Source organism: Halichoerus grypus, chromosome 6, assembly GCF_964656455.1.
Source record: "Halichoerus grypus chromosome 6, mHalGry1.hap1.1, whole genome shotgun sequence".
NCBI classification, from domain to species: Eukaryota; Metazoa; Chordata; class Mammalia; order Carnivora; family Phocidae; genus Halichoerus; species Halichoerus grypus.
Window position 1 is genome coordinate 162,039,365 of NC_135717.1, and position 16,944 is coordinate 162,056,308.

The 16,944-nt window shown below is 36.1% G+C and overlaps 1 protein-coding gene across 6 annotated transcripts in view; it reads right to left on the bottom strand.

Moving 5' to 3' along the window:
- Nucleotides 1–16,944, bottom strand: part of SLC41A2 (solute carrier family 41 member 2) — a 125,356-nt gene that overhangs the window by 58,283 nt on the left and 50,129 nt on the right. For all 6 annotated transcript variants that reach the window (XM_036103343.2, XM_036103314.2, XM_036103285.2 and 3 more), the window contains exons 4-6: nt 9,264–9,335; nt 5,865–6,009; nt 2,032–2,178 (exon numbers count right to left, since the gene is read on the bottom strand). In XM_036103343.2, the coding sequence (XP_035959236.1) occupies nt 2,032–2,178; nt 5,865–6,009; nt 9,264–9,335 (364 nt within the window). The remainder of the gene's footprint in view (nt 1–2,031; nt 2,179–5,864; nt 6,010–9,263; nt 9,336–16,944) is intronic.

Here is a 16,944-nt window from a genome sequence, read left to right on the forward strand (position 1 = left end):
CTATTTGTAACAAAAGCCTATAGCTGCCATGAAATCCTCTTATCTCTAAAGACTGCTAAGTGTTTCCAACATAGTTCAGGAATTAAACTTTGTTTCCAAGAACTAGGCAGCACAGCAGGATGAATAGGGTCTCAGAATTTAAACGTGACTATTCCTAACCTTTATATTCAGAATACCACTAACACTGTGCTGATCTTATGAGGCCCCCTAGTGCTCATAATGTAGACACATTATAATCCAACACTGACCCCAGAAAAACCCTTCATGGTTAAATCAACTATAATTAAAAAAAAATAAAATAAAAATTTAAAAAATCAGCACACATTATTTTCCCCAAAAGTTTATTTATCTTCTGAAATCTCATAATACTGAGTCTGTATCATTATAACAATTGTCATACTTATTAGGATAACATTCTTCAATGGCATTCTCTTTCTTTCTTCCTACTCAGACTTCAACTGAGGAGACACCCTGGTATTCAACCAGCAGCTGAGAAATGTGTTACAAATGACTTCATGGTAATTTGAGCACCCAAGTCTACAAATAATATACCTTTTTTGTTTATGTATATAAGGCAACCCATCCCAGAAACACTGCCAACCTTCCAGTCCCATCCCCACCCACCCTCAATGTTCCTGGCAAGACCCATAGAATAATAATAGGTAGAAACCCTTCACCCACTTCTGCTTTCCCCATCCTTTCTCCTCCCCACTCCTCCTCACAGGGGAGAGACTTGTCTAACTGGTAAGACTAAGGAAAGGGGCACTAACTTGTCTTTTGGGATCCAGCCTATTGATGACAGTCTCCCTTTCCCAACACAGTAGGCAGCCCATTTCTGTGGGGAGCTGCCTGCCTATGAGTGGGTAAATGAGTAAAATAATACAGTAGGAGAAGAATATTAAGTCACATTCTCTAATACTAGCCATATTTTAAGGTAATTTTATATACTATATGAAGCTTCCCTTAATAAATGACTGATTGCCTTTGTTAGGTTAAAGCCCTTTCTTTAGTTCAAAAACATATATCTGAGACTTACTTCTTCAAACCAAATGTACTTTAGGCTTATTTTAAAGTATACCATAAATCTGTATAGAACCCACAGAATATATGAGGATATATGAATAAATGTTTGCTTCTGGCTTGGCTTATAAACTATCTTTTTTTCCTTGTAGTATTCTGTGGGTTTCTGTTTTCTTTCTTTCTTTCTTTTTTCATTTGGCATCTAAAAAAATAAAACCATAGCCAACTTCTAGCACTAAACCAATGCTCATAAATCATATTCATTTACATTGATAATAACTTGTATTAAAACAATTCATTAGATTCTATATATAATCTATCACAATTATCAGGAATTATATCTATATAATTATTATATAATATTATTGACATCATAATTACAATCTGTCACTATTATCAGGAATTATATAATTAATATATAATATTATAATTATATATATAATATATGTATGTATACATGAATATATGATGTCTCCAACTTTACACAACATTCAGGCTAATTTTCATGGTAACTTTTTTGTTGCTGTTAATTGCCATGTTGGTTTCTGACAGGCGGACAATCACTAAATTTCAAGCACTGCTATAACCTTATGTTCTGGGACAGTAGTACAATGCATATATCAGAACACTGTGGGTTGACTCCTCACTGCCTACACACTTAGCAAAAGGGCAGAATTCATAGGATATTAGACCTGTGTTCAACCTTCCCAGCAGCAGTGGGTAACATACATAACCTCTATGAGACTCAGTTTTCTCATCTGAAATTAGAGCTGATAATCCTTATCTTATACCGTTTTAAACTCCATAAGAAGAAAAAAAAATGTGAGAAAAAAATATAGGAGAACCACAACATATAGTAGGTAAACAACAAATGGCAGTTACTGTTCTAATCAGTCTCAACCACAGTTGTACTATAGAGGAAGGCCACCAGGAATTCATGGCATTGTTGCAACAATATTTATTTAAAGAGACTCTGAATAGCACATTATATTTCATTTCAAGTTAACTTACCAAGACAGGAGTACAAACCCTGACTTATCCAGGCTAATATGGCAAGAGTTATGAGGTCGCCGAAACTAGCGGCAATGGGGGTAGCAACGTTATCAGGGTTTATGCCAGTCTTCTTTGAACCAACAATAACCCCAACCATTATTATTCCTGGAAGAAAGAAAACTCATTACTTTTTATGCTATGATTTAGAGAAAATCAATCCCCTAAATACTTAAATATAAAGGCTAGACAAACAGCACGTCAGTTCCAGTTAGACTGCTTAGATAAGCTGACTAAAGCAAACAAAACATTTTACTCTAATGCTTTGGCAAAACGCCTTTCAACAAATTCCAAGTAGGGATCATAGAAGATTTGAGAAGTTCAGTGTTGCATTTAGAGACCTGAAAAGCTACTGTAAGATAAAATTAAAGCTAAAGTTTCAAATTTAATAACATGTACGTCTCAGATGTAATATATTTGTGTGTATCAAACCTGAAGATTTTATTTTAACTTTCAAAGTATGAAAATGTCAAAGAAAGGTGAGTCATATTTATATGCACAGCAATTGGGAAGAAGACCAAAAAAACAGATTTGTCTACATGGTGGTAGCCAGAATGCTTGCTTCATTTTATTTAAAAGTGATGAAGCATTAAGAGGAGGGAAATAATTAAAATTTGAACACTGAAGGTCAAAACACAAAAAGCAGTCTCTAAAGGATATTCTTTTTTTTTTTTTTTAAGATTTATTTATTTATTTTGAGAGAGAGAGAGCACAAGAGGGAGGGGCAGAGGGAGAAAGGAGAAAGAATCTCAAGCAGACTTCCTGCTGAGCGCGGAGGCTGACGCGGGGCTCAGTCATACAACCCCGAGATCATGACCTGAGCTGAAACCTAGAGTTGGACACTTAACCAACTGTGTCACCAAGGTACCCCTAAGGATATCCTTTAAAGCCAAAGTTTCTATCTACGAACTTCCAACTAGAGAATAAAAGATGAAAATATGACTGTGTACTTGTACTCCTAAATATTTATTTTCTTGAATCACAGAAATGGTGAGGGAGGATGATAACATTTATATCCATACCCACTGGTACACATTTTCTCATGCCAAAATTTAGAGGATGCAGTGCAGAGAATATTTAAGATTAGTGCACTTATGTGCTAACCATAAACCAGTATGGAAGCCTAAATGTGGCTATAGGAAAAAAATCAACAGAATCTTACTGCATTTTTAGACTGACAATGACTCAAAATGATTTTATTCTAGCATACTCATTTTATAGATAATAAAATTGAGGCCCTGGGACTAGGTTTTAAGTTCCTGCTTAAGGTCACAGAACTTGTAACTCTAGTCCAGTGTTTTCTACCACCCCATAAAGCCAAAATTATTAAAAGTAGAATTTTTGTCTTGCTTTGAATAATGTCTCACTTCTTATATTCTGGAGACATTTTCAATGTATAGACTCACCTTTCCCATAATATTGTTATAAAAAAAAAAAAAAAGCAATAGCAGAAAAGTTTTTAAAATGCATTAAGTAATAATCAAGATGTAATCATATAGAATTCTTTTTTCAAAGTCAGCACATTTAAAGATTGATATGGAAAGTTCTCCTAGGACAGAATGCCATCCGTATCTTTTCAGCTGAAAACAAATTTTTTTTTTTTTTTTTCAAAGATTTTATTTATTTATTTGAGAGAGAGAGAACACATGAGAGGGGTTAGGGTCAGAGGACGAAGCAGACTCCCCGCCGAGCAGGGACCCCGATGCGGGACTCGATCCCGGGACTCCAGGATCATGACCCGAGCCGAAGGCAGTCGCTTAACCAACTGAGCCACCCAGGCGCCCTGAAAACAAATATTTTGCCAGCATGGACCAGTGGAAAGAGCTGGGAGTCAGGAAACAGGCTGTAATTCTGCAAACAAGCTGATGAAATTGGACAAGTCACCTTACCTGGGTCAGTTTTCTCACCGACAAAAGGTGGTTAATAGTATCTGTTCTACATAAAGGTCAAGCTATCATAAAATTAGAATACACATTTTTCAAAGTAAGAAACCTTAAGGATATGTATTTTAAAAGTCTGAATTCTTATGATTTTGAAAAACCTAGGCAATAAAATAGGTTTTACTGAAAACTTTTAAACAATTCTTTCTAAATGAAACAAGATTAGAAAGAAAACAGAAGTAAATGAACTTAAAGAAAAAGAAGCTAATGCTTTCGGGGTTTTTTTGTTTGTTTGTTTGTTTTTGTTTCTTACCAGAAATTAACTTCCCAGTAGCTTAACTTCACCTTGCTTTGGCCAGCGCTGAGTTCTGGTAATTCTATATATGGACAAGAAACTACCCCCTAATATAATTTAAGTACTAAAACAAAATGGTTGAAAATATTTTGGAAGTTAAGTCTTAATTTTAATAAGATTCTCTAAATTCCCAGAACCTAACCAAAAAAGTTAGTTTAACACCTGTATAATTACCTGACATGAGAATTTTCTATTTTTTACCTGGCTGATGATATAAGGGTAAAAAGATGGCAATTATAGAATAAAAAGAACCAAGTCTTTATGATTATGATTTCATAATAAGCTAGTTCTCCAGTGTTAAGTTCTTAATAAATAAGTACAAAGAATGATATCCCGACTGAAAAATTCTAATGTAGTTAATTTTTAAAATCTCCTGGCTCTTTAAAAGTCTATAGCCAGCAATATACTGTGTCGAGCATATGGTTATATTTGTATTGCCACAGAAATAGTGAAGAAATTTTTTTGAAATCTGAAACTTTAAAAAATTTTAACAGAGGGACTGCTTTTGAAATTCAGAATTCCTAGAATCCTTGTTACTCAAATGACAAGCCAGTAAATCCTCTGCATGATTTCCAGAAAGGAGTTTCTCAATTAATTTAATTTATAGAAACTAATGAATACCTAGATTATTTTCCTGATCTCACTGGGAACTCTACCAGAGTCCCTAAGGCCAGGAGACAACCTCAGAAAGCCTGTTCTATACTAAGGCTTATATATAACATATGTAGGTGTATCTGAAATAAGACATTTTAAAAGAGTGTAAATAAATTTTCTCTTTCTCTTGCACTCTTGGTGGGAATGCAGGCTGGTGTGTGGCCACTCTGGAAAACAGTATGGAGTTTCCTCAAAAAGTTAAAAATAGAAATACCCTACAATCCAGCAATTGCACTGCTAGGTTATTGACCCAAAGAATGCAAATGTAGTGATCTGAAGGGGCACCTGCACCCCAATGTTTATAGCAGCATTATCTACAATAGCCAAACTATGGAAATAGACCAAGTGTTCATCAACTGATGAACAGACAAAGAAGATGTGGTATATATATATATACAATGGAATATTACTAAGCCATAAAAAGAATGAAATCTTGCCATTTCCAACGACATGGATGGAGAGTATTATACTAAGAGAACTAAGTCAGAGAAAGACAAATACCATATGACTTCACTCATATGGGGAATTTAAGAGACAAACAAATGAGCATAGGGAAAAAAGAGAGAGAGGCAAACCAAGAAACAGACTCTTAAGCGTAGAGAACAAACTAGTAGTTACCAGAATGGAGGTACATGGAGGGAAATGGGTGAAACAGGCGAAGGGGATTAAGAGGACACTTATCTTGATGAGCACTGAGTCATATGTGGACGTGTTGGATCACTGTATTGTACACCTGAAACTAATATTACACTGATGTCAACTAACTGGAATTTAAATAAAAACTTAAAAATTGTCCCTGTTGATCTTATAATGAACAAGTAGCATTTTTATAAAAAGAGTCAACATGGAAAATTAATCATTTGAAAGTGAAAGACTGTAGGGGAGACATTTATAGGTTTACTTACCTTGCAGAAGAGATGCAATGAAAGCCGTTGCCACACTGCTAGAGCACAGAAGTACGGAATGGTCAAGATAGTACTTCCCCTCTGGAATCCAGCCCAGTATAACTGCTGCCACAGCCGCTAGAAAACCAACCACTGTCGCCTGAACCTAAAAGTTGTTTCAGAAAATCCAACTGAATTATTCATTTCAAAAACAGTTTTTACTTGATTATGTAAATATGCATACCAAAAGTCAGAAGAAAGTATTGCATATGGTCATTGAGCTACATCATTACCTTTTGAAGAAACCACTCTAATCTAGTTTTAATATTCCCTAAGGCGGTGAGTTCTCAAACTGCCATAATCTGGTGCCAGTGGTTATGGAATGGGGTCCAGGAATCTGTTTTTATCAAGCACCCCGAGTGACTTTGACGGTGTAATCCGCAGATCATCTAAGAGGATACCAACCTTAAGACTGAAAGGTACCCAACCCTTATAACTGAAGTTTGACTCCAGAGGGAGTGCTGGTAAGAGACTGATTTTATGGTCTAATGATGAGTTTACCTCCTGGCTACATCACCCAATCTTGTGGCAAGTTATTTAAATTCGTTCATTCAACAAGTATTTATTGAGAATCTAGGGGCGCCTGGGTGGCTCAGTCAGTTAAGCGTCTGCCTTTGGCTCAGGTCGTGATCCCAAGGTCCTGGGATCAAGTCCCGCATCAGGCTCCTTGCTCGGCGGGGAGCCTGCTTCTCCCTCTGCCTGCCGCTCCCCCTGTTTGTGCTCCCTCTCTATCAAATAAATAAAAATAAAATCTTTAGAATCTATACAAGGCACTTGGTCTCGGTCCCCACAGTGGTCAAAATAGATTTATCCCCTGTTCTCCCCCAGCTCTTGGTGGGTGGGTGGGACAGACATTAAAAAGTAACCTCACGAATAACCACAATCATGATTTGTAAAGTGACAACAGTAATACCGAATTTGAAAATTGAGATTTAAATGAGTTACATAAATATAAAAATGCTTCCCACAGTGCTGGCACAAAGCAACCCAGCAACTAAAGAAAGTAACACTGGGAACTCTTAGAATTCTATTAAGTAGAATGTGAGAACTAAAGAAGCCCTATGGGAATCTAATTCACAGATTCCTAATTGTGCTTGTGTCCTGGACTCCTTTGACAGTCTGGCAAAAAATATGTAAAGATTCTTTTCTTTATGAAAACACAGATGCACTCAAGATTTGAGAAGAATTTCTAGGTGCTCACAGACTCTCTGGAGCCAATCCATGTGGTAGAATCCAGAGGCATCTCTGGCTCCCATCCTGACCAACATCTGCAGGGAGGGAGGATGACAAGGGAAGGGTGCAGACGAAGAGTGGAAGGAAAAATTAAAAGCTGGGCTGGAAGGTCTTAGAATGATGTGATGAATAATTTACACCACCACTTGTATTATTTGGTTAAGAGTTTAGAATATTTAAAGAAGAAAATGGAATATATTTTCAAATTTTAATTTATATATGAATTTATAGTAACCTACTTGTTGTTAAATATTTTATTACCCCTGAGTAGGTTCCTACAATTTCAAGCTGGAAAGGAACATTGACATCTCTAATGCAATACTGTGATTTAATAGAAGGGGGCGAAGAAGCCCAGAAAAGTTAAGTAAATTAACAAAGTTTATACAGCTGGTTAATGTCAGAGCTGACATAAAATCCCAGACTTTCTTATTTCTAACCCCGTGATCTTAGAAGCAGCTGCACAGATATTTTTTTAAAGCCCATATTCCAAAAATTCTTTTATTTCTATGTCTTTGAAATGCAATATATGAAATTACTTTTCTGCAACCATGTTTCTCAATATGATGTCCTAATTGAGCTAACATTAAAATTAGTGAGTGTTCCTTAAGCCCACTTGCTACAGAGTTCCTAGGGGGCTACAGTCCTGTGTCTTGCGCCTAGTAGGAAGTAGTTAGGGACGAAGAGACATTCACCTGAGCTCAGAAGGAGCTGTAGATAATCTATATATGATCCATGATTTAGTATATATGTAACTGACAATCTAACGTGCTCATTTATATGAACACTAGTAACATTAACATATTAAGAAAAACTCAGTTTAAATAAACGTATGACTATAATATATAAAAGTTCAAAGAAGATTTACTTTAAAAAATTAAAGTAGAGAAATAGAACCTAAGCAATGAAGTGCTACTATTTATTTGCATAGATATTAACTCAAATACTCAAATTCTAGCTCTATAACACACGATAAAAAATTTATATATTTTTCTATATTTTATTATATATTTTTCATATTTGGAAGAAACTGATCAATTTCTAGAGAAAGAAAACTTTTTAGAGGTCATGAGTATCCATTTATTCTATCACTCCTTCATGGTACTAAATTATTGTTTTGGGTCCCCTGAAATAATAAACTGGTAAACTTAATAGCACTAAAATTTATTCCACTCTTACAGGTAAAACCCAAGATGTATAAACCCAAGATCTGTAAACAAATATGTGCATCACTCACCTGCTTTACTTTTATTTAATTTTATTTTATTATGTTATGTTAGTCACCATACATCATTAGTTTTTGATGTAGTGATCCATGATTCATTGTTTTCGTATAACACCCAGTGCTCCATGCAGTACATGCCCCCATCACCGAGCTAACCCATGCCCGCACCCTCCTCCCCTCTAAAACTCTCAGTTTGTTTCTTGGAGTCCATAGTCTCTCATGGTTCGTCTCCCCCTCCAATCTCCCCCCTTCATTTTTCCCTTCCTTCTCCTAATGTCCTCCATGCTATTCCTTATGTTCCACAAATAAGTGAAACCATATGATAACTGAATTTCTCTGCTTGACTTAGTTCACTTAGCATTATCTCCTCCAGTCCCATCCATGTTGATGTAAAAGTTGGGTATTCATCCTTTCTGATGGCTGAGTAATATTCCATTGTATATATGGACCACATCTTCTTTATCCATTCATCTGCTGAAGGGCATCTTGGCTCTTTCCACAGTCTGGCCATTGTGGACATTGCTGCTATGAACATTGGGGTGCATATGGCCCTTCTTTTCACTACATCTGTGTCTTTGGGGTAAATACCCAGGAGTACAATTGCTGGGTCATAGGGTAGCTCTATTTTTAATTTTTTGAGGAACCTCCACACTGTTTTCCAAAATGGCTGTACCAACTTGCATTCCCACCAACAGTGTAAGAGGGTTCCCCTTTCTCCACAACCTCTCCAATATTTGTTGTTTCTTGCCTTGTCAATTTTTGCCATTCTAACTGGCGTAAGGTGATATCTCAGTGTGTTTTTGATTTGAATTTCCCTGATAGCTAATGATGATGAACATTTTTTCATGTGTCTGTTAGCCATTTGTGTGTCTTCTTTTGAGAAGTGTCTGTTCATGTGCACTCACCTGCTTTAAAGCCAAGTTGCCAATTATGAGGTTCCACTTTTCAATGGGTGAATCCATCTTCCCAATATTTACCTGTTAAAATAGATACTTTCATCATCTATTACTGACTAATCTATATGCTTTAACTCTGTTTAAACAAGCAGATGAAGTCTTAAAGCCAAAGATAATTCTTTAGTAAATCTGATGAACTCACATTGTACTTTAAATATAATCCTGAATTCACTACCAGTCTTGTATCTCACATTTATCTTGCCCAAGATGTTTAGAAAAATATATATTTTAATTTAATTACTAGCTCACAAGAACTAGTGGACAAATTAGTACACTGTTTCCAATTAACATCATCAAATGTTATCCTAACATGCCAAATTTTGTGTACTGAGGCCCAATATAAAAAATTACATAATTTTGAGCAGCTAGCATTCTATTCCATATTATGAAACTAATGTAATTTGAAGAATTAGTGACCAGAAAACCCAGGATTAAACAAATCATTTATATGTACATAATTTATATTTGAGTCAAGACTAAAACTGTTAGCAATAAAAAATTCATTCAGTTCACATAAAGTTTGATCATGTATCTCACTATTAAAATTTATATATCTTTCTGCTAAATGGAAGAATACTCTCTGAAAAATTATTATTCAATTGCTCTATAAGGAAAATCCTTACTTTTCCACCATTTAGGATTCAAAACATGTATATCCAAATCTGTCATTTTTCTAATGCAATCATTTGGAAAGCAGTGAACGATCTTTATTAATAAAAAACATACTGAGCTGGGTTTCAATTATTCATCATCTGCTTGGTCATGGAAGATAGGTGAATGGGTAAAGTGGGAGATACATAAGGGTTGTTATTTGTGGGTAGTTTATGGACAGACTAGAGTTTAGCTCACTGGCTTCAGGCCAGCAGATTAAGTGCTACTTCAACATTTCTACTATCAGTTTGGAAAACAGAATTCTCAAACCTCCCTCTGGGCTCTAGTCTCAAAGTACCCAGCAATGCAAATATTAAGATTTCTCAGTTTCTCAGTATAATTATTCATGCTGGTTTTATTTGCAGATTTCTTCCCTAAGCCTAGAAATCTACATTTTTCATGAAATTTGTGTTTGTAGCTCTAACAACCTCGGTCTTTGCTTCAGTGAGTAATAAGGTACAAGCAATGTTTAAAGAGTGCATCTACTTCAGGTTTAGTGTTCAAGAAATAGGCATGACAGAAATTAGTGTTATCTTTAATAACTTTTAGAAAGAGGTCTATAGCTATAGGAAGCAATCTGACATGATTCCATGAAAAAGTAAAAGATGTCAAGACTCCAGACTTGCTTGATGATCAGTAGAGGTGGATCACACATATACTAAGGTCTAGAAGAAGGTCAAGAAAGGTGAGTCACAGAATGAATGGATGCTATGTGTTAGGTATGCTATGGTGCCAGATTCACTTGGTACCATCGCCACCAGTCCCTTCTAAATCCTGGAACTACCTTCTTCAAAATTCTCCTCCTTAGAGCTGCAGGTTACAGTCTGCCAGTGACAGGAACTTGCCTAAGATTTGGAAGGCAGAAGCGAAGGAGAGGCCATTATTTCTGTAAGGTCTTGGTAGTCAGACATAGTAGGCATCCAGAGGTCTACACTGCAATGCACCCATGGCTCTCTTCCCCTGCTCCAGTGCTTCAGGCTATTTCTCCGACCCCCCCATCACAGATCGTTACTTTTCCCACATTTGTGTAAGCCCAAATTGTTCTATTAAATTCCTTATTGCCACAATATATACCATGGCAGTTCTAGTGACCAAACCCATACTGATAGAACAATGTCACACTATTCAATGAATCTGTTTAATAATTGATGATGATCACAATTTCTAAGTCCCTTCCAGATCTCTAAGTCTCTGAATCTAGAGTCCTTTTAGTCTAGCATGAATAATAAAGAGCAAGTTAATGTATGATGTGAAATAAAACATATTTCATATTTATGAAATATAATTTATGGTGTGAAATCACAATGTATTATGTGAAATAAACACAAAGTGGAGTATATTCACAAATAATAATCACTTTTTTAAAATAAAGCAAAGATTTTAAGAGCAAGGATTTTAAAAAGAAGAGAAGTGTTGATCCAAATTTAACTACTTAGGGAAAATACTTATGGTATAGGCGGGGCATTGGGGGTGGAAGTGGGAATTTTGCAGGATACAGAAAACTGACCTTAGTTGCCTTCATATTGTAAAAACTGAACCAAAAATTGGGCTGACCTACTATATTGTCCAGTGGCCTAGGATTATGATGAACCATCTAAATTTTTCCAGAGTAGAGAAGAAGAAGAATGAGTGTTCTGCCTAAAGACCTTTGCTAAACCTACTTTTATTAGATTAACTGACCTGATGGTACTCAGTTAGGAAAAACTAAGAACTTGGAAGGTGACAAAGTATAGTGGGATATGACCTGATAAAGACTTCTACATAACCCAGATTAATTAATTTATTTTAAAGTACTAGAAAAATAGACCAATATTTTTGCAAAGACACTAGCAATTTTTTTTTTTAAAGATTTTATTTATTCATTTGAGACACAGAGATACAGACAGAAAGAGAGAGCATGAGCAGGGGGAGAGGCAGACAGAGAGGGAGAAGCAGGCTCCCCGCTGAGCCAGGAGCCCGATGTGGGGCTTGATTCCAGGACCCTGGGATCATGACCTGAGCCGAAGGCAGACACTTAACCATCTGAGCCACCCAGGTGCCCCACACACTAGCTAGTTTTAAAGGAAAGAGTAGAGCTGAGGTGGTCAGAGCCTGAAGATGTGTTGTTTTGGCCAATGCAGTGGTTTTAATTTTTTAAATCTAAATGTCTTAGGTTGAGTCTGTAGTCTCTACTTTTTATAATCTCTACACCCCTCTTCTTCATAGATGTATATGTTACTTATCTGACCCTGAAGTACCTGAGTTATGGATAGGCTTTAAGATATATTGGGACTAAAGATAGAAGTGGGTTGGAATGACCCTGAAATTACAGATTTATAAATACTATAATTGATTTTGGAAAAATACATTTAATATGTAAATAGTTGAAACAAGGCTACTGAAAGTCTCCATTGAAGTATTAGTCTTAAAATATATATATATAGGCACCTGGGTGGCTCAGTTGCTTAAGCGTCTGCCTTTGGCTCGGGTCATGATCCCAGGGTCCTGGGATAAGCCTGCATTGGGCTCCCTGCTCAGCAGGCAGTCTGCTTCTCCCTCTCCCTCTGCCCCTCCCCCTCTGCTTGTGCTCTCTCTCTAATAAATAAAATATTTAAAAATATATATATATTAAATATGTGCTCCCCCAAAAAAGGTATATAAAAAATAAACCTGAATGTTAACCATTGTTATTTCTAAATGACGGGCTTGTGGATAATTTTTATTTTCTTCTTTGTTCATTAGTGAATTTTTCAAATATTCATCGCTGAACATGTACTGCTATAATCAAAAATTTTATTTAAAAACACATAATTGGTAAATTTAAAAGTCTGGCAACTAGGAAAGGAAATAATCTCAGCTTTTTGTCTATGATTTCTTTCTTAAGATTCCCTATCTGGTCACTCATTAATACATACATTTGTTTAATTCTTTTAACATTTTTTCCTTTAGTTCTTTGAACATATTTACACTAGATGCTTTGAAAGATTCTGCTAAATCCAACATCTGGGCCTACTTTGAGTCACTTTCCATTGACTGAATATGAATCTCACTTTCCCAAATATGAATCACACTTTTGTGTTTCTTCCTACGTCTAATAATTTTTGGTTAAAAACTAGACAGTGTAATAATGTGTTACAATGATTCCGATAATGGGGACACCTGGGTGGCTCAGTCATTAAGCGTCTGTCTTCGGTTCAGGTCATGATCCCAGGGTCCTGGGATGGAGCCCCACATTGGGGTCCCTGCTCTGCGGGAAGCCTGTTTCTCCCTCTCCCACTCCCCCTGCTTGTGTTCCTGCTCTCGCTATCTCTCTCTCTCTGTCAAATAAATAATAAAATATTTTTTAAAAAAACAATGATTCTGATATGTTATGTTCTTCTAAGCATTACTGGATTTCCCTTCTAGTCCCTGAGTCTAGTTTGCCTAGACTCAAACTACAGACTCTTGTCTCTCTGACAGTGTAGAGCAGCTCATATCTTTGCTTTTAGCAAAGCTGGTTCTTTCAGCTACCAACTATTGCTTTTTAGCTTAGCCGTTAGGGATCATCCCTGCACCTATGTAGTTTAATGGTCAGCCAAAGATCTGAGCAGAACTTATACCCAGATTTTGGGGCTCATGCTTTCTACTGTTCTCTTACTGTTGGAATTTCTCCATAAATTTCTACCTGTTCTGTCAGCTCCAAGCTCTGTTATCTAATAATTCAAGACAATAAAACTTCCACTTTCTGCCACTATAACTATGTACAAGTCACAAAAGGCATTTGGTCAAAAAAAAGAGCAAAAAACTCACAAATCTTAGCCAGTGTATTTGTCTTTCAAGTATAGGCCCCTCTCATGTTTCTGTCTAGTTGTTTTTTTGTTTTGTTTTTTTGTTTTTTGGCTTTATTTTTTGTCAGACTCCCTGACCTCTGTCACCTCAAACTGGCAAGACTGGGTTTTCTGCCACATGAGATCCAAGGACTGGGGAAACTCCCTCAGGCAAAAAAGCTACAAACTGCAATTCTTACCCATTGTAGACATGGTCTTTTAAGGGTGAACTCAGTTTCTACCTGTTTTTGATCACTTTCTATTGCCTTCAGTTTGTCTAGGTTCTCTAATCGTTAATCTCTGGAAAGGTTCACTCGTTACTTCATTTTGCCATTAACTGGAATTAGAAACCTTATTATATATTTTTTACATGCTTGAAATATTTTTATAAAACGTAATATGGCAAAATACACACATACATACATGCATACACACACTCTAATGTCTTTCTGAATGTGCGGGGGTGATGCCTATGCTCATAATCCTGATTGCAGTAGAGGTTTCACATGTACATGCTATGTATTGAAACTCATCAAATTGTGGACTTTGAATTTGTGTAGTCGATTTGTGTCAATTATACCTCAGTAAACCTTCAAAGGAAGGGGGGGGGGTTAGGAATCTAGATGACTGAAACAGTTTTAGATTAAACCTAAGTAGTTCCATTCCCCCAAAGCTATGGCTGTAGATTGGTATTTATAACTTAAGAACATACTCTATGAACTAAGGGGAATATGCAGTTTCATTTGTATCTAACACAGGTTTTACGACAAGAACTGGCAAAATTGATAATATGCCAAATTTAGGAAACAATACTGAGATTGTAACTATATCAAAATTATGCCATAGTTATTAATATCATTATTTGTGGTTTAATTTTTCTTTATTTTAGAAGTTTTACAATTTGAACTGGAAGTCTAACTTAAAATTATTAGGGAAAGGTTTTGCCCACTTTTTCACATCCCTCTACTGGAATGTAAGCTCAATGAAGGCAGGAACATTTTCTGTTTTATTTATTGCTGATTCCCTAGCACACAATAGCACTTGGTATATTGTAAAGGGTTTGAAAGTATTTTTTGAATTAATGAATTAAAAAGGTAGAATGTTACAAAATAATTTCAGAGAATCAAGAGTTCTCTGAGAAGACATCTGAGGCAACAGAAATCAGTTTTGCCTAAAGTGGAAAAGTGCTAATCAAACTGTGCTAGGCAATTTGCTCCTGGAAAATAGATTTATAGGCTTTAAAAATATGTTGTCTTTAGGACAGTGGATGCCATTTTTGACTCTTTTATATCTAGCATCCAGAAACAGAAAATTTTAGACCTCAGATAATAGAACTTAAACCCAACAATTTATAGACTCACTCTACTTGGATTATTTTCTAATTATATACTACTGTTATATATCCACAACAATTATCTACCATAATATATATCTACTGTTGAAAAGATTAAAATCAAGAAAAAAATGTTCAAGTTAATCATTATAATTTAGAGATAAATTTTGACTCAAGTAAGAGGGCAAGATAAAGTTGATTTGAATTCATCATTATTAAATCTTCCTTGTTAAAATAGGAAATCTTTTTATTGAAATATCTTTTTATCTTGGAACATTTAACCTTTACCTTTATAGAATAACAAGTTTCAAAGACAACTGTCCTTCCATGATTGAGTAGGCTATATCTGATATCTTATGTTTTAAGTTCTCTATCTATATACTTACCCAAAGCCTTCCTTATAATCCTATAAGCTCATTTACCCTGATTCTCCTGCAGACAATCATACAAATGAGAAAAGACTCTTTAATGGGGCAAAAAGATTAAAGTAATCATAGCCTGGCCTTCTATAGGTATAATAATTTTTACTCCTACTTTTACAAGTGAAAATAAATACTACATAGGAAAGTTGTAAAATTTTTAAAAGAATTATTTTTTGACCATAAATGAAAAGGCTAACTTTCAAATAGTACTTGTTTTAAGTTAAAAAAAAAAAAAATTATACTCATTGACCCTTTTCCCTGGAACCAGGGAGTACAGGTACGAATCCGCCACAGCAGTCCCAATTAAAGACAATAGACAACTAAATTAAGGTAGTGGCAGGTGGGGCATAAGAGGAAGGGGAGAGGGATTTCACAGGTTGAACTGACGGCCTAGACATTAACTGGATAGAAGGGAGGGGATGAGTGGTAAGAAATATAGAAAGCACAGGTAGAGTAAGAGAAAGTAATGAATTTAGTTTTGAATGTAGTGAGTGGTACAGACAATTGAAAATTCAGCTCTGGAGGGCGCCTGGGTGGCTCAGTTGGTTAAGCGACTGCCTTCGGCTCAGGTCATGATCCTGGAGTCCCGGGATCGAGTCCCGCATCAGGCTCCCTGCTCGACAGGGAGTCTGCTTCTCCCTCTGATCCTCCCGCATCGCATGCTCTCTCTCTGTCTCATTCTCTCTCTCAAATAAATAAATAAAATCTTTAAAAAAAAAAAAAAGAAAATTCAGCTCTGGAGGTCAGGAAGGAGGCTGGAAATACAGATCCAAGAGTTAGCAATCAGCAATGTGCAAGGAATGTTGGACTACGTGAAATTATTAACAGAGAACATGAAAACAAGGTACTAATACTTCAGGAGAACCTCAGATCAAGATAAGCAAAGAAAAAGAAACCAAAAGAGTAGACTAAGAGGAAGTCATGAATGAGGTGGAAGGAATTTAGCATGGGGTCTCAATGTCAAGGGTAATAAAAAATTTCAAGTAGAGAACAGTCAGTGAAGAGTCCATTGAAGGTGAGGCTCTGGGGATTTTGCTTTAAGTCTTTAACCTAGGGGGTGCCTGGGTGGCTCAGTCGGTAGTTAAGCATCAGACTTTTTGATTTCCGCTCAGGTCATGATCTTAGGATCTCAGGATTGTGGGATCGAGCCCTAAGTCGGGCTCTGCACTCAGTGGAGAATCTGCTTGAGATTCTCTCTCTCCCTTTCCCTCTGGCCTTCCCCATCTCTCTCTTCCTCTCTTTCTCTCCCCTCCTCTAAAAAAAAAAAAAGAGAAGTCTTTAACCTAGAGTTGCTTTAATAGTTGATAGAGTATCAGAATTAGAATATAGCTGGCAACAATTCCCTAGCACTCTGTAAGAATGGTAGTACTCCACCTGGGAAACTTGAGATCAAGTTTTCTAAGCAATGAAAATATTATAAACTAGATGAATATAGAATG